General features: G+C 33.9%; 1 protein-coding gene across 3 annotated transcripts in view; it reads right to left on the reverse strand.

Moving 5' to 3' along the window:
* Nucleotides 1-1408: 1408 nt before the first annotated feature.
* The window catches only part of LOC136038882 (uncharacterized), a 154398-nt gene continuing 137155 nt past the window's right edge, over nt 1409-18651 (reverse strand). For all 3 annotated transcript variants that reach the window (XM_065722347.1, XM_065722349.1, XM_065722348.1), the window contains 4 exons: nt 18461-18646; nt 8848-9091; nt 3946-4616; nt 1409-1577 (listed from right to left, as the gene is read on the reverse strand). In XM_065722347.1, coding sequence (XP_065578419.1) covers nt 1464-1577; nt 3946-4616; nt 8848-9091; nt 18461-18646 — 1215 coding nt within the window. In that variant the 3' untranslated portion in view covers nt 1409-1463. The remainder of the gene's footprint in view (nt 1578-3945; nt 4617-8847; nt 9092-18460; nt 18647-18651) is intronic.

Consider the following 18651-nt stretch of genomic DNA (forward strand, 5'->3'; position numbering starts at 1 on the left):
GTTACCCTCCGCAATCCCTCGCTCTTTACGCTAAAGTTTGACTCTTCGCCACAATTCTACTTTTTAAAACAATTAAAAGCTTTAGCGTAAAGAGCGAGGGATTGCGGAGCGGACAACCCATTTCGTATACGGAGTAATTTCTGTTCGTTTTAAGGTTTAATGTCGCTCCTTACTTTCAGCTAAAAAAATTAGTTTTTTTTATTTAATTCTAGGCAAAAATGACAAACAGGAAATGCATGTTATAAAACTGGGTGGATAATACGCAGAAAATTAGTTTTAGTGTATCCTTTGACACGCTGAATTTCTTTGGGGTTTTCAAAATTTGGATCGCCCCGTTTGCCTCTTTTACAATCAATCTAGCATTTTATTGCTAATAAGGTCAGAAGAGATCATTACCCCTACTAGGGTAATGATGTTTCTGAGGAGATTTGAGTCTATAGGTGGTTCCAATTCAGGGTGGCTTTTCGAAGGAATAACGAAGTCATTACCGGGCATTTATCTTTATTTACCACCATGCTGGAACAAGTTACATAGGAACAAGTAGTATAAACAGTATTTAAAGTGCCAAACAGGCATAAAAATGAAAACAAAACTTATCTGTACTAATCTCTTAAATGAAGTACTTTACAAGTTCTTCTTCATACTTTTTTAATTTTTGCTCAAAATATATCAACAGGCTTTCAACATTCAAACAAACGCTTGTAAAATTTTGTCAGTTATATGAGTCTGCCCTTATATATGGATCATTTTGATGGACTTTGTCATAAGGAGCACAGGAAAGGCAATGGGAGACCACGGAATCAAATGGGGAGGAAAAACTTTCCTGAACTTAGATTATGCTGATGATTTAAGCATCCTAGATGAAAGTGTGAGCAAAATAAATGAGCTTCTAGAGGTTTCGCAAGCTCAAGGTGCTAGAATAGGTTTAAAAATTAATTCAGCTCTTCAGACAAGAAACAAAAACAAGCATAAATCAGTTAAGCTACTAGCTTGTAATTTATTTTTGAATTTTATATGAAACGGTATTTTCTATGATTTGCAGTATTCCATGAGCATAGTGCGCTGCAGTCAAATATGAATTTTAGTTTGAAACGAAATAGTAATGTTGGTCGAGCCAAGTACTTGAAAATTTCGAAGATTGGACAGATTATAGTAAATAATGGTAATGTAAAGTAAAAGCATTTGAAGGATGGACTTAACTTTCCAAGCTGCGGGAATTTCTGCCAATGCCATAGGGATATTCTCGTTTTTTATTAAAAATGTGATCTTTTGTCAGAAACGAACAATTTATTTAACCCATAAAGATGTAGTAATTTTAGTAGCATACCGAGATTTTAAAAAACAAAACATGTATTGGCATTACATCATAAACAGAAGTTATAGCTTCATAAAAGTATCTAAATCAAGCTTGCTAGTAATAAATTATAATTTATGAATTAAGTACAAAAGTAACTACTACACAACTAAAGAAGATCTTCTTCTTCATCCATATAATCCACGTCAGTGGCGTTTGAAAATGTAGCAGTCGTGATTGTCGTACAATTTGTAACATTTGAAGTTACACTGTCTGTCATTGCCTGTAAAAAAATATATATAGACATACATATAGCCAAAATTATGACTTGTTATAATTCATGCATTTATTTATGAAATATAATTTCTAACAAAGAAATACATACAAATGTAAAACATCTCTACACTTCCTGTTCTAACTGATTAGCGGTTTTGTGGTCACTTTTGTTTTGACCTGCCGTACTTTGTAGTATCGTCGCTGTTGCTTTTATTAAACTTCTGAGATAATTAAAAAAAGCCCCTTGCTAAGCTTGTCTCGGAGTTAAGACCAGCAGAACAATATAAATCAGGAGCGCCAAAGTGTGATCAAGAATTTGTTTTTCTCCTAATTTTCCCTCTTGGGATGACCGTGCAAACAGCGTGCGGCATTATCTCAGGAGTCTGAAAGTGTCTGATATGACCATTGGATGTGGCGGTGAAGGTGCGGCAGTTACTCTCAGCTAAATAATCTATTAGGAGACTGATTTGTTCAGCAGATGGTCGTCAACCTATGCATACAAGAAGCAAATTTTTGAAGAATACCTAACCATGGTTGAACCATGGTTGCCTCACGTGCAACCTAGTAAAGAACGAAACCTAGTCCTTATAACGGAAAAGCTACAAAGAAGGTTTACAAAGCCTGTCAAGTGATGGAAAATCACCATTTGAAGCTGACTCAGCAGCAATGATAACTGTTATTTTGATTAATTATAATGATAAAAAGTTTGCTTCGAAAACAAATTTTTCAGAATTTCTATACATAGCATGAAATCCCACAGAATGGTGTCGCATTAAAATTAAACCTGTATCGTTGGAGTCATAACCGAAAACTGCATTTAGAAGAATCACAGTCCGCCATCTTGGGCAACCATGAAAACCACTATTTCAGGTGGCATACCGGGACGTGTCTCCATTTTTTCTTTTTATTTTTCTTCTGTCGCCTCTAGTGGGGTGCTGAAACATCATTGAGCAATTTTTAAGGGTAAATTTAAAAGGAAATTTACACCATTTGGCAAACACCTTATCTTCATATACAAGGTGACATAACACACGAATCTTTTGACAAGAAATTACACACGTATTTTTTTAAAGTTGCTTCTCTGTGGCATAAAATAATAAAGACAAGTTTTTTCAACTGAAATTAAAGAGCAACATCAAAACTTAAAACGAATAGAAAGTATTCCATATATAAAGTGGAGCTATCCCCTTCTCAATTCCTCATTCTTTGCGAAAAAGGTTTTTTTGCACCTTAAAAAGCTTCGAATTATAATTAAACGGCCCTTGTGTTTCAGGAGTCGTTCTTAAGGAATTGGACAAAAAGTAATGCTTTAGCGTAAAATGTGAGGTACTGAGGAGGGGGGCAACCCTTTGTACATGGAAGCATTCCTTTTAGTTTTAAGTTTTATGGTCGCTCCTTACTTTCTGTTGAGAAAACTTGCTGTTCTTGTTCAATTTATGATCGTTTCTCAAACAATACCAGGAAATCCACCACCCAGTCCTTAGAAAATTTCCCTCCCACGAAGAATTCCTCCATGGAAAGTTCCTCCTGAAATATACCCGGAAAATTCCTCTGGAAAATTACGTCCTCGCGGAGAATTCTCCTGGAAAATTTCTTGCGGACGGTTCCACCTGAAAAATTCTTCTTAGCCTGCTTTCATTAAAAAAAAGACTTTTTTTTTTTATTTAATTTCTCATCGTTTTACAAATCATGCTAGAATCTCCCCTTCAATGGGAAATTTTCCCCGGAAATACCCATCGCCCCCCCCCAAATGGAAATATTCTCCATGGAAAATCTCCTCCAACAAGTACTATGTAAAAATAATGGGCGAATTTCATGGCCTACATCCCTTTCCCTCGAGGTTCTGGGGTTCATGTTTTCCCAAAGGCATAGCTATTTGATTTTTCAAATATGCTGAACAAAATAGATATCACAAAATATTGATTGGATGACTTTGGGGAGAAAAGGCATGGGAGGGGAACTTTAGCGTATTGGGCTAGGGTTGGGGAAGGGGAAGTTCCTTCCTTTACAGAATAATTATGTTCGTTTAAAGTTTAATTTAGCTCCTTTCTTTAAGTTTAGAAAACTTTTTTTTATATTTAATTCTTTACTAGATCCAATAATTGAAAGCCGAGGATTTTTCTAATCTTAAAATAGGTTTATTATCAAAAGGCTAAGTTATTATTATAAAGCGCAATTAAAGAGGTGTTTTTTTTTTATCCCAGCGCTACTTTAACGCTGGGATAATGCAAGAAAAATGAGAATTAGTGAAGACTTAGGTAAAAAGTTACCCTAAAGTAATGACCAGCTGATGAATTGTATTCAAACTGCCACAAGCACAATCACAGACTCGAACACAAATATCAAACACATAAACTTAATTGTATTCATCTTACCTCCATAGGAATACGTTCATATGAAATCCCTGGATTCATATAATCTAAAGCCCAGGCTATGAGAGCAGGTTCTGTTCCAAAGTTAGATCCAGGAACTTGGGTTGCATTATGTACGTCAAAATCATAATAATCCAACTCAAAATCATTATCTGTTCCACACCTTGAAATTTCAGCTTGAGAAACAGTTTTATTGTCCTCAGCAAGTGTTTTATTTTCATCTTTATTTTCCTGTGGCGTTTCGTAAAGCGGATTTTCGTGAAACGTACATGAACTTTGGCTTGAATCTGGCTTATTCAATGGGAGATAATCAGTTCTTCTAAAAGTTTTCGGCGAGTAAGTGCAAGATTTTTTCAACGACCCAAGAAAAGCCTGCCCAAAAGATGGCAAATTTGGCAACGAGTTTTGCTTTGGTGTTAATGGCACAGGCACATAAACGTTTGAATTTGAATTAGGTATATCATGTGAAACCGTTGAAAACAATGTTGAGCTCTCACAAACGCTAGTTTTATCGTTTTCTGATCTTTTTACCCCAAAACAGCCGTATATAGTGAATAAAATGCAAATACCAGTAAAAATGAAGACAAATGTTGCCATCACAAATATTTCAGGTAAAGATATAGCAATTGGTAATGAGGTATCTATTCTTCTGGAGAAATTTTCGAGATTAATATCTGAAAAAAATTATTTTAACTTTAATTTTTGAGCCATACAAACAACAAAAACGAGCAACAGGTTGTAATAAAAAAGCTGAAAATCCTGCTGATTTTTTTTTCATTTTTTACTGCCTTGATTTTCGTCTTGAGATCAAGATCTTGATATTAGGGTCGACACAGCAGCGTTGACTAAGATAAGTCAGTTACCCAGTCCAGGGCTGTCACTGCCATGTATAAATCCATGGAAACACAAATTTTTCAAGCTATGTTATAGATTTTTAAAATGCCTTGGCTTTTCATCCTTAGTCATGGATTTACAAAGGAGAAAAGGATATCTTCCATCTAAAGAGCAAAAAATTATTGGGTTTGTTCCAGCTCAGTCAAAAAGTAAAGTTTAGTCTTTATTGGCAGAACCTGGAACATGACATCTAGATATGTCAATGAATGCTAGAATTAAGAGAAAAAACTTTTCGTAAAGCTGGTGAAATTTTTAGTGAACCTTGGGCTTCATCTCCAGAATTTCTGGATTATGGGTTTTCTGTATAATGAAGCTGGTCCCCAAAACAGCTATGTCAGATGCTTTTGTCACTATCACTTTTCAGAGCTCCAATTTGACAGGAGTATGTTCACTTACCTTGATTATATGCCAACATTGCTTTCTAATTTTTGTGCAAATTCCAAAAATTTTCAAAGGAACTTAAAATGATTTCTTTTCAAGTAGCTTACAATTACAATTATTCAAATTTACAACATCCATATGGGAAATGTCAAATACATGAATACACTGAATCTACTCGGTAACAGGAGATTTAAAAGGTCAACTGGAGTTCAAAAAAATTCCAGAATTTGAAAGTAAAACAATCGAAGTAGCTATGATTTATGGAGGATAAACATCTGCAGTTGACTGCAGTTCAACCATAGTGGGGTAGAACGCACCTTAGAATTCGGTCAAAGATGGAACGAGCCTAAGAAGTTGAATTTTAGCTCATTTCAGAAAGCCTGTGATCGCAAAATTTCATTTTATACAAGCACAATGAGAGAATGAAATACGGCCAATCTAACCTGCCTAGAAGATAAAAGTAGTTGGTGCTCGAGTAAAGGTATGTTTGCTTGGTCTCGGTACAGAAGTCTGAGGAATACTTTACTCAGATGTTCAGTGAATACTGTTTTGGCACTGATGAGAGTGCAGCAGTAAGTGCCCTTTCTACACGAATGGGCTATGCTGACCCACTTTGATCAAATGATCGCACCAATAAAAAAAAAAAGATTTTTTTCCATCCCTTTTGTTGAGGTCGAACTATTCACGCCAAAGTTTCCTAGTTAGGCCACACCTACGTGTTTATAATTTGCTGTTAAAAGCCGTAATTAAAAAAGTCACCAGTCACCAGTTTTCCAAACCTTATTTTAGTTGAATACAAAAAGAATTTTTTTTTTCATATTTGCAATATTAGTTTTCTGTCCATCTGAACATTTTTGTTTGACCCAAGTTTCTTCCTCTGAGCTATTGAAATGTCCTGTGAATAGTTCTACACCATTTCAGATTCCTGGAGTGCTTTCAACACTGACGTGTATTCAAGCTCAACAAGTTTCAATTGGTTCTTAGACACAGAAAAAGTTTTAGTTTTTAACTTTTTTTAGGCTTAATTGTGATTTTAGTTTTTAAATGTTGACTTGTTTGCAAAAAACATATTTAGTTGTCCCAGGAGTCTCAATAATTAAATCCTTTTGATTGAATAATTATTGAATTGCTCCAATATATTACTATTAGTACAAGTTATTCAGGACAACTCATCATTAAGGTTAAGACTTAACCTCTCAGATATTCCAGAATCAGGGCTTTCAGATTCTGAGAAACTGAGACGTGAAGTGGATACTTTTTGAAGATTCTATGGAACGCTGAGCCTGCCACGCTTCTTTTTCTCATAGGTGTGGCAGCCGTAGTTGGCGTCGTGAAATGAATGAGGTTGACTAATGCTGGATTCCTAGGTGATGCTGTGATAAAACTAGAAAGTGTTAGAGGTGCTGCGATTAGAAGAAAATTTATATAAACTAAAACTAATTTAGGTTTACTGCACACAAAGGAACAAAAAATTGATAAATATTGTAATACTTCATAAACTGATTGTTTCATATTTTGACTTTAATGCATAGTTCTTGATAATTTCAGTATACATGTATATTTGTTTGCACATAGTTATTTAAAATATTAAAATATTAATTTAAATACTATATCCAAATTTAGAATATTTTTTTTTGTAGAGCCTATGGCATTAACGATGTTAATTCTGTAATAAAACCTAAACTCTCCTATTGTGCTGTTTTAATTTCTGATCGTTTTTTAAATAATGCTGAGAAACTCGGTGCCCCCATCATAAAAATGTCCCTTCCCCGTGAAAATATTCTCCATGAAAAGGTCCTCACATGTGACCCCCCCCCTGACCCACCCCTGACCATAAAAAATCCCTCCTGAAAACATTTGTAGGCTATACTTCCCGACAACCGATGCTATCTTAAACAATGGGCGAAATTCATAACTTGCAGCCCTTCCCCGGGACTGTGGGGGATTAAGCCATCCTGAAAGATATAGTTATTCCGACTATGTTGAACCAAAATGATATCTAAAAATTTTGATCGGGTACCTCCGGGAAAAATATGAGTATGGGAGAAACTTGTTGCTCTCCAATTTCTAATATCTTCATTTTTTCAACATACGTAGCTATTACCCTCGAAAACTAAAACTTTTGAAATAGGAAAAGAGCCTTTAATCACATTCTTTACCATTTGCAATCATAAAATAGTCTAATATCTTCATTTTTTCAACATACGTAGATTACCCTCGAAAACTAAAACTTTTGAAATAGGAAAAGAGCCTTTAATCACATTCTTTACCATTAATCGATACAATCACCTCTGGGAAAAGAAACAAACAAATGAACACGCATCCGTGAAAATGAACACGCATCTGACAAAAAATACAAAATTCCACTTTTTTTTAGATAAGAGCTTTAAACCTCTTTAAAAGAGCTTAATTTATACGCTGAATCTGACGATGTGATTTTTGATCCAAGTTTCTATCACTTTTAGGGGGTGTTTCCCCACAGAAAAATACCGTTTTCCAGAGTTTCGGTAGCTATTGAGCCCGGTCGCTCTTTACTTACACCTCGTTACCATGAACTGTTTGATAATCAACTAGTACTAATTTTGATTTTTGTGGAACGTAATTTCAGTTATTAAAGTACTCAAAGCTAATAAAAGGCGCTAAAAAACAGCAAAAACACAGTTTAATTTTGGTTGCAGTTGAATATAAAATGATGAAGAAAAGAGAACAAAAAACAAAAAAAAAATAATAGATTGAACAGTAGCAACAAGTGAAAATAAAAATCTTTCCCAAAATGGATGAAATCGACTATTGCTCTAACATTTAAAACAAGCTTTTTGTTTTATCAATTTAGATGATACTACACTAGTGCTTGAGGAAAAAATATGATCCAATGTGGGCCAAGAAAACTTCTATGGAAAGTAAAAAACCTTTGGCATTAATTTTGAAAGCCCAGATGGTTGATTGTGATAGTCTTGAGATGCCCTTTGAGTGATATCAATTTTATTCAAGTATCTTTATGCTTCATCTACAACCACATTTGAATTTGTTTTTATATCCTGAGAAGTTCTTATCCAAAAACAACGTATTATAGTGGTAGTTTATATAATTTTGGTCTTGATTTCTGCAGAGTGGCACCAGTAATTATCGTAATTATGTTGGTCCGAGTGCGATTTAAGGCAATATTAAAAGGAAGAAAAGACAGGTTACAGATTTTTGGACGTAGAGATTACTTAAAGAAAGAAAAGATAAAGAAAAAGAAATTTTTAATATATTGAACAGTAGTAAAAAATGAAGATAAATAATTGACACAAGAATAAGATTTTGGTTGTATTTTAATTTAGATAAACCAACTAAGTTAACCCCCTGGCTTGAGACTTAGCGTCTTCAAACATGTAAGGTACTATATGGCTCATTTTTATTTTTCTCTGTAATTTTAACTTGACTTGGAATAATCGGCTCTAACTCCCCCCATCCTCCTACAAGATTTTGGAGAAACTACTTCACTGCAATTTACTAAGTCACTCCAAGTGCAATAGAAAGTATCGAAATAAAAAAAAGGAGTAATGCGAGGAAAATTAGAATCATGTCAAACTTGAATAGAATTCAACTAAAAAATAAAATAAATAAAGCGGAAAAAAGAGGAATTACCGATAGCTTGAACAGTAGCAACAAATGAAGATGAACAATTGTCCACGTGATTATGGACGAAGGCAATAAGGGCAACCGATGAAGAGCTCTCAATTATTGAGTTGTTAAAGGATGAGTTGGTGTACTCAAACAGAAGATCTGATGTCAGGCTTGGTCCTCCCCTTACTTGCAAAATATGATTACCATCACAACAACTTGAGTTGAAGAAAGAAATATACACTTGGATCCCTTTGCCATTATCTGCCTAGAATAGTTTCCTTTTATTCCATAGCTAATATTAAAAATGTTTGACTATAAACTCAGGCGAATCTGGGTATCCCAGTATGTTAAAAAAGCCATTGAACAGCGGTTTAAGTTCCAGACTATATTAAATACTTGAAACCATTTAAAGTTCTGATTGACCATGAAAAAACGCTTTGTTATTCAGACTATATTATACACTTGCATTATACGCTTATATTATATTATATTATACATTTCTACACTTATATACACTTATACACTTATTATACACTATATTATACACTTATATTGTACGCTTACTTTATGTTATATTATACATTTGTGGTATATTTTGACAGGTATGCGAGTGGAGGTTTCCACACCAATACAGCGGAGGGCTTAATTTGTTTAAAATACTGAATCCCCACTATTCTCGCTTTTTAAATATTTTCTTATGGGAAAAATATAATCACAGCAACTCAAGCTGAACCAAGAAATATACACACGAATCCTTTAGTAAGCATCTATCTTTAAACACTTCCTTTTCGTTTCATTTTGATTCTCTTTCCCCACCCATGGTTATGTCCATTATTGAACCTAGATCTTTTCTCTCACATACTTTAGTAAGGAGAAAAACAAATAAACCACCAGATATTTTGGTCACGTGCCAATTATGCACCTAGGCTATACTACTACACACACAAATGGGCTTGTAAGACATCACCCCTGTCTATAAAAAAAAGGTTTTATACAATGACCAGACATCGGTTGAACCAACATACAAACGAAGTGAAACACTGCCTGAGATTCGATCAGCTTAGGCCCTCTTAACTCGAGGAAGGCACAATACATTACTATCGTCAATTTTCTGTTTTGACTACAAAAATAATAATAGAAACTCCAGTAATTCATCATAAGACAATAGCTTTCGATAGTTTTTGCACTGTTTTCGTCTATTATCATACATTCTATTAAAACTGGATCAATTATTGTTACCTATGATTAGTTATAAAAAAAATTGAAGAACTTCAAAAATGCTTGACGGTTTCCAGCCAATCCCACATGCAACACTAAATAAGCCCCCTCCCCTGCTGTTTATTATAAAACCTATTTTCGAACGACTGAAAATTTGCTTTATTTCTGACACTTGCCAAAGGGGCAGCAAGGGTCATGTTGAAAAAATGTTGGACTTAAAACTTTCAGAAGATGCCTTGGAGGGTCAAAAAGGCTAGAGAAGGTTCTTGTTTGCCCACCAGTCATTTCAAAACCTTAGAAAGGGCACCGGGAGCTTCAATTTTCAATATAATGAAACTTTAGAGGCTCGTGGAAATTCTTCAAAGTTTTTACGACCGCTCCTACCGTATAATGCGGCCAGGAAAAAAATATAATGGGTAAGATATACTTGAATAGCATACAGCTCTTTACTTTGGCTGCGCTACAATGCTGCCTCTCATGGTCAAGTGGGCTAGACCATCAAGTCTAGTGGGATAATGGGCTAGACAAGCCATATATTCTGATATATGGCTTGTCATTACAGCAGTCAAATCCAATTCTAGCTTCAAATGTTTTGTCATGAAAGTATTATCAATGTTTGAACGGTGAATTTTCAACCGATTTAGGGGAGGGACGTACTGATAAAAGTAGATAGAACTTTCAAAATAGGGGCTTAATGACACATATCTTCGTTTTAACTCATACCATTAGAAAGAAGAAATGGCACAATAGACTTTAAATTATAGTTTTTATCTTTTGATTTTAGACGCCCAATCTGTTAAAGCCAATTTTGGCTTTAGATGCGTCATCACGAAAGTATTTACAAGGCTTAAACATTGAAATTTAAGCCAATGTGGGGGCGGAAGGGATATTAATATGAGCATAGACGCACTTAATTAACAAAGGATCAATGAAGCGTCTCTTCCCTTTAACTTTTATCTTTACAGAAAGTTATCATCGGTCAGTTTCGTTCTACGCTAAAGAGTGTGGAACCTCGAGTCACATATTAGACGTCGGCTAGCTACAAAAGGTCAGTGACGCTGGGATTCACCAGAAGACAGGGTAGCCACGTACGAAACAAATAATTGAAGAAAAACGGGTTTAATTTTTTTAAATAAAGCAGTGACAACAAAATAAAATAAAAACTACACTTTAACTAACAAAAAATAAAAATACTCCGAATATTTCGGCCCCACCTCCGGGAGCCTTTCTCAACGGAAAAAAAAAAAAAAAAAAAAAAAGGGAGAAAATTACAACAATTTAAGACTACTTTTAAGACATTTTAAAAATGCCACGACAACTAAACCAAACTAAAAATATAAACAATCAAATATAAAAGAAACAAGAACTCACATTTTTAAAACAAACACTCCCGCACTTGACTGTAACTTTAGAAAAAAAACTGCAATAATTGTTTCTATTGGCACTTTCCTCTGCCACAATCGCTGTATAAATGGGGATCTATCAAAAATGAAAAATATAAATACTTGTAACAATACGAAAAAGAGGTCACCCAACCCCCAAATCCAATCAAAATCTTACAGGTTAATGAAACACAATTATGAATTATAAATTGAATGGATTTTTTCATTTGCTATTTTAGCTGCCGTCCGTTGACTTCTTACAGCATTGACCATGCTTTGACCTCCGTTCGCAAGGTTATTACTTGTTTCAGGACAATTATGCAAACCAATACTCATTGAAGTTTTTGACTGGTCTTTAATTAAACTATTATAAATTGAATTTATTTTAAATTCCCCCTCATCTCTATTGATACTAATACCCCCATAGATAATCTTTTTTATTTCTATAATTTCTCTGAAACTTTGTAAAAGTCCTACAGACTTATCAATAATTTTTGTCTGATCAAATAAAATACTATGATGAGGAAAATTATACACGTGACCAGCTATAGCGGATTCAAAAGTATCAGGTTTTTTATTTTGTCTTAGCGAGCAATCTATCGCGTATTTGTGTTGCTGTAGCCTATTTTTTAAATTCTGCTGTGTTCTACCTACATAAAATTTACCACAAGAGCATGGAATTTTGTATACCCCCTGTTGTATATTTCTTGGAACTTTATCTTTTCCGTTATTTAGCCATGATCTTATATTTTGTCCTGATTTAAAAGCTGTTTTTATATTATGTTTTTTTAATTCTTTCCTTAATTTCTGTGACAACCTTGGGATATAAGGCAAAGTTATGTAATTTGGTTTTTGATTTGATTCATTTTCTTCTAATTTTACAGGTTCCAGTAACTTTTTTTTTCCTTTTTTCAATTATTTGAGAAATCATATTTTCGGGATATCTATTTCCTACTAGAATATCCTTAATAAAAATTAATTCACTACTAATGTATTCTGGTGAAGCTAAATTTAACACTCTATCCACTAAAGAAATAACTACCCCCCTTTTTACTTGGATCGGGTGATTTGATGTGAAAGACAAATAGCGGTTGTTATTAGTTGGTTTACGGTAAATTGAAAACACTAGTTTATTATTATTTCTATGGATCCAAATATCCAGAAACGGTAATTTTTTCTCTGTTTCATTTTCAATTGTAAAAACCAATTCCCCTCATCATTATCTTGTAGTCATCATTATCTTGGGCACGTCCTCCGAATAGAGGAGTGAAGGATCAAAAGTGATGGACGTCGATGGAGAGAGAGAGACTTAGTTCTAGGAAAGTGATGAAATGAACAGCAAAAGGAAAATCACATATACATTTCGACAGAATTCTGTCTGTTTGGCTAGTAGTTATCCCCCACTGATTTAAAAATCGCCAATAGCTGCTATCCTTTCTTTCTTTAATCTAGAAGAAGGTTCAACGGCGATTCTCTTAGGGGGAAAATCTTGTGTTAATTACATGATGGGGAATGTTTTCTAAAAGATTCTGGTGCAAGTTACGCCAATGGTAATGTTTTCTAAGATATGCAGGCGCATGTTACATAATAGGGAATGTTTTCTAAGAGACGCAGATGCATGTTGTGTCACAGGGAATTTAGTTATGCAAATATAATGTAAGAGGATGTGTTTGAGTCCACTAGTCAAGCGAGGAAATTTTGTTAAGGCATTTTTCTTCAAGACATTTTTTCAAGACGTATCAAGATATTCCAAGACCTTCTTCGTGGGGCCTCTAACCTAACTACTGGGGGCCATAGCATCCAATTCAACCGATATCCCTAAAATCAAATTTTACCGACCCCTTAACCTAACCACCGAGGTACTAGCAACAATTTCAACCGAATCCCTAGCATCCCATTGCATCGGGGACCCTAGGAACCAATTGCAATGGAAGCCCTAGCGAGCAACACCAATGGGGGCCCTCTAGCATCCAATTCTAATGGGACCCTCGCATCCAATTCCATCGAGACCCCTTAAGCTAACCACTGGGTGGCCATAGCATACAATCTCACCGGGGGTGTTTTGTAACAAGTATTTTTTATTTTGAAAGAACAATATCTGATTTCTTGTGTTTTGTAAGAGCCGTTATGATTGTTTAAGATTTATTTTTGTTTTGTAGGAATTATTTGTGTTTCGTACCAAAAATTTGCGATTTCTTAGGATGTAGTTTTGTTTTGTAAGAATTAGTTTGATTTTTTAAGAAGTATTTTGTAAGAAAAATTGGTGATCCTTTGGGAAGCATTTTTGTTTTGTAAGAATCTTTTGCTTCGTAAAGTGTATTTTGTAAGTTGTAAGAAGAATATTTGGTTTCTCAGGATGTAATTTTTTTTATGAGTTGTATTTTGCTTTGTAAGAAGTACTTTTTTTTTGTAACAGGTCTTTGTATTTTGTAAGAACAATCTTTTATTAATTAGGATGTATTTTTGTTTTGTAAGAATCATCTTCTGTTTTCTAAGAAGTATTTTATATTTTGTAAGAACAATTTGTGATCTCTTAGGATGTATATTTGTTTTGTAAGAATTAGTTTTTGCTTTGCAAGAAGTATTCTTTATTTTGTAACAATTTTTTTTTATTTTGTGGAACAATATCTAATTTCATAGGATGTATTTTGTATTTTGCAAGAAGCGTTTGTGATTTTTTAGGATGTATTTTCGTTTTGTAGGAATTATTTTTGTTTTGTAAGAAGTAATTTTGATTTTTTGGGATGTATTTATGTTTGTAAGAATAATTTTTTTTATAAGAAGCAATTTGTAAGAGGAAATGGTGATCTTTTGAGATGTATACTTGTTTTCTTTAGAATTTCTGTTTTATATGATGTATTTTGTATGATGTAAAACGAGTTTGTGATTTCTCAGGATGTATTTTTTATAAGAAATATTTTTTTCTTTGTAAGAAGTATTCTTTGTTTTGCAACAATTATTTTTTATTTAGTAAGAACAATCTCTGATTATTTAGGATGTGTTTTGTAAGAACCGAATCTGAATGTTTAGGATGTATTTTTGATTTGTAAGAATATTCTTTTGTTTTGTAAGAAGTGTTTTCTATTCTGTAAGAGGAATTCATGATCTTTTGGGATGTATTTTTGTTTTGTTAGAACTATTTTCGCTTTGTAGGAACAATCTCTGATTTTGCTGTATTTTCAGTTTTGTAAGAATTTTGTTTTGTTTTGTAGCAAGTAGTTTTTGGTCTGCAAGAAGTATTTTTTGTTTTGTAAGAAGTATTTTTGTTCCGAAAGAATAATTTATGATTTCTTAGGATGTTTTTTTTTGTAAGAGTTGTTTTTTTTGTTTTTAAAGAAGTACTTTGTATTTTATAAGATGAATCTGTGATCTCTTAGGATATATTTTTGTTTTTAAAATTTTTTTTTGTTTTGCATGAAGTATTTTTTGTTTTGTAACAAGAATTTTTTATTTTATAGAAAGAGTTTTAGATTGATTAGGATGTATTTCTGTTTTGGAAGAACCAAGTTTTGCTCTGTATGAAGTAGTTTTTGTTTTGTAAGAAGTATTTTGTATTTTGTAAAAACAATCTCTGATTTTCTTTTGTATTTTGTTTTCTAAGAGTTGTTAACGATGTATTGTTGTTTTGTAGGAATCTTTTTTTGATTTTTGAGAAACATTAGAACAAAATCAGTTTCACGAGGAGAAAATTCAATGTACAAGTTTCACGAAGAGAAAAATCAGCATGCAACAAGTTTTCTGATTTTTGTTTTTTCTTAAGTCAAAGATTTAAATCTTTTAAATTAACCTGATTTTTCTTAGCGAAACTTTTACATTGATGTTTATCCTCGTGAAACTGATTTTGTTCATATATTTCTTTCAAAAAAAAATTTTAAGACAAATATACATCCTTAATATTTCTTAAAAAACAAAAAGACATAAAAAATCAGAGATTTTTCTTACAAAATGCTTCTTACAAAACAAAAAATACTTCTTAACAAAATAAAAATATATCCCTAACAATCACAAACTTTTTCTACAAAATACAAAATATTTGTCACAAAACAAAAAATACTTTTGTATTTTGTTTACAAAGCAAAAAAGAATTACTACAAAACAAAAATACATCCCAAAATATCACAAATTCTTCTTACAAAATACAAAATGCTTCTTACAAAACAAAAAAATAACTCTTAAAAAATAAAAATACATCCCAAGAAATCAAAAATTTTATTTGAAAAGCAAAAAATAATTCGTTAAAACGAAAATACATCCAAAGAAATCACAAACGGTTCTTACAAAATGCAAAATACATCATAAAAATCAGAGATTGTTCTTAAAAAAATACAAAATACTTGTTACAAAACCAAAAATACTTCTTATAATGCAAAAAATAAGTCTTAGAAAACTAAAATACATCCTAAGAAATCACAGATTGTTATTGCAAAATGTCACCTTCCTACTGCTGCCATCCAATCATTTTCACTCAAAGATGACGACAAGTTTTGATATATCTCTAGTGTTTAGAGCTAGAGACATATGAAGTGGGAATTTATGAAGATTTATATAATTACACTCTAGTTGGGTTCATTTAGGTCCAATTAGCGTGCCTCCACTATGCTAAGTAAACCTAAATAAGCCTAATTATAATACAATCATTTATGCTGTCCATTGCTTGCCATCATTTGCTAGGAGTCATCAGAAGAAATTCTAATGGAGGTTTTTTCATTAAGTTTGATGGAATTTTAATGTAAATGAATATTTTGCAGAAAAATGCACAAAAATTCCTAATGTTCAATAATGGCTGCTAGAGGGTGTTGTGTGTTAGCCATTGAGTGCCACAGACTGGGATTTGAGAGAATGGGTTTCTAGGGTACCCATGTTTCTTTAATTAAATGTTCTTTTTGCTTATATTTTATCCTTTAACAAGTTTCTTTCACGTTTCGTTTTAACTGCCTTTTCTATGTTTTAATAATGCTTCTAAATTTTTTTATTAGTAAAATTTGTCTATACAAAAATTTGTATCCTGGAAATTTGGATCCAGGATAAAACTTCAATATATTTGACTAATACCACTTAAGCATATTGTAGCCTATGCACAGAGGTATCCTCAGTCAAGAATGTCGGTCATATAAGTCTAAAGTTCTGTGTAGTAAAGAGGAAAAGGAAAAAACCTCTAATCATCTACGAAGGTTACCTTATTCTAATCATAATTGTGCTCTCAATTTTATTTAATATCTGATAGCAATATTATATGATAACAGTTTCTAAAGCGTTACTTAACATTCAGGTGCATACCCAGTGCTATCAATTTCTAGTAATCAATTTCCGCTCTGCGTTTCAATTAATGGAACCAAATGGGAACACGCAATCAATTTAATCACTCTAGTGCGAGCGAACAGGGAATCTCCTTGCGTGCAATAGGTCATCACGTAGAATACATTTGTCGAATCTTAATCTTTATGTGGCCATACAATCTTTGGAACATAAAGGCTCACTGAGAAGAAAGTTTTAAAAGAAAATGAAATCTCTCAAAGTATGATGTAACATCCCATGTTTGCAGCGTCATTACGTAACATCTCACGTGTGCACTATTCTCAGTTACAAGGGGATTCCCCACGTCCCCCTTAAGTCTAGCATGTGACGCAAGATTTTATCATCCTTGACATAATAGACATTTCCCTACTACATAACAACTAAAGAAATCTTGAAACGTCTTGAAAACATCCTGTCGGTGAAATTGGTCACTAAGGGTCCCCCCGACGGAATTGGATGCTAGCAGTTCCCTAATGAAATTGGATTCTAAAGACCCGGTGGTTAGGTTAGGGGCCTCAATGAAATTGGATCTTAGACCCTCGATGGAATTGGATGCTAGTGTCCCACCAGTGAAATTTGATAATAGGGCCCCTGTTGGTAGGTTAGTGACCCTGATTAAATTTGATGTCAGGCCCCCGATGGAATTAGATACTGCCCCCCCCCGGTGAAACTGGATGCTATGGCCTCCTGGTGGTTAGGGGCTCCAAATGGAATTGGATGCTAGGGGGCCCCTTTGGATTTGGCTGCTAGGGGCCTCGATAGAATTGGTTCATAGGGCCCTAGTTGAAATGGTTGCTATGGTCCCGGTGGTACGTTATGGGGCCAAGGAAATTGTATTTTATGGCCCCCAGTGGTTAGGTTAGGGGCCCCCGTAAACCGTCTTTTATTAACCACCGAGTTGTCTTAAGACGTTTTAGAAAATGTCTTGAAGAAAATTGTCTTAATAAAATTCCTCCGCTTGACAAGTGGATTCTAACACGTCCTATTACGTAACATTTGCAGAACTAAACTTGCCCTATGACGTAACATGCTTCTGCGTCTCTTAGAAAACATTCCCTATTATGTAACGTGCACCTGCATCTCCTAGAAAGAATTCCCTATGATGTAATTAACACCTGCTTCATGCCTTGAGGGAATCACCGTTAAAACTACTGTCTGATTAACGGAAGAAAGGAGTAGCGGCCATGGGCAATTTTAAAACCATTGATGCATCATTACTTTTGCTATACCACTTCGGTTTTAAATATTTTACCATTTAAGTGACTATGATGTTTCTAGTAATCTAACTCTGTTTGAAGTTGGGGGGCGGATCAATATGAGCGCGCATAAATTTATGTGACAAAGACTCAATAAAGGGTCTTTTCTTTTAACCTGTACCCCTAAGAGAAAGAAATCGCTAATGCAGTGTCCGAAGATAATCGGTAACGCGGTGTCCAAAGAGAACCGCTAATGCAGCGTCCGAAGAGAAATCGCTAATGCAGCGTTCGAACAGCAATCGCTATTGTGGTGTTTGAAGAGAATGACTAACGCGGTGTCAGTCTACTAAGAGTGGATCCAAAAAGATAGAAATCCCTATATTTTATTAAGTATTCTACTTAAGTAATAGCTGATATTTTTTGTCACCTTTATGCTACTGACCAAGTGATCCACTTCTCACGCCACATTGCTCAGATGAGAAATAGACGTATATAATATTAGACACAAGTTATTATGTGAAAAATGCAGAGAACACACTTTACCTTCAACAGCCAGAATTGTTGGCTGTGACAGTCTTCAGACGTCCCATGAATTATGTCAATTTTGTCAAAAGCTATGTTTATACTGCATCCACAACCACAGGTAACATTTTCTATTCTGGTGAGTTCATATCCGGAAACAGGGTAGCAAGGCGGAAGTTCACAGAGTTCAGTTTCAACTGAGCTACCCTACA

The sequence above is a fragment of the Artemia franciscana genome, chromosome 18 (genome assembly GCF_032884065.1).
Source record: "Artemia franciscana chromosome 18, ASM3288406v1, whole genome shotgun sequence".
Taxonomy (NCBI): Eukaryota; Metazoa; Arthropoda; class Branchiopoda; order Anostraca; family Artemiidae; genus Artemia; species Artemia franciscana.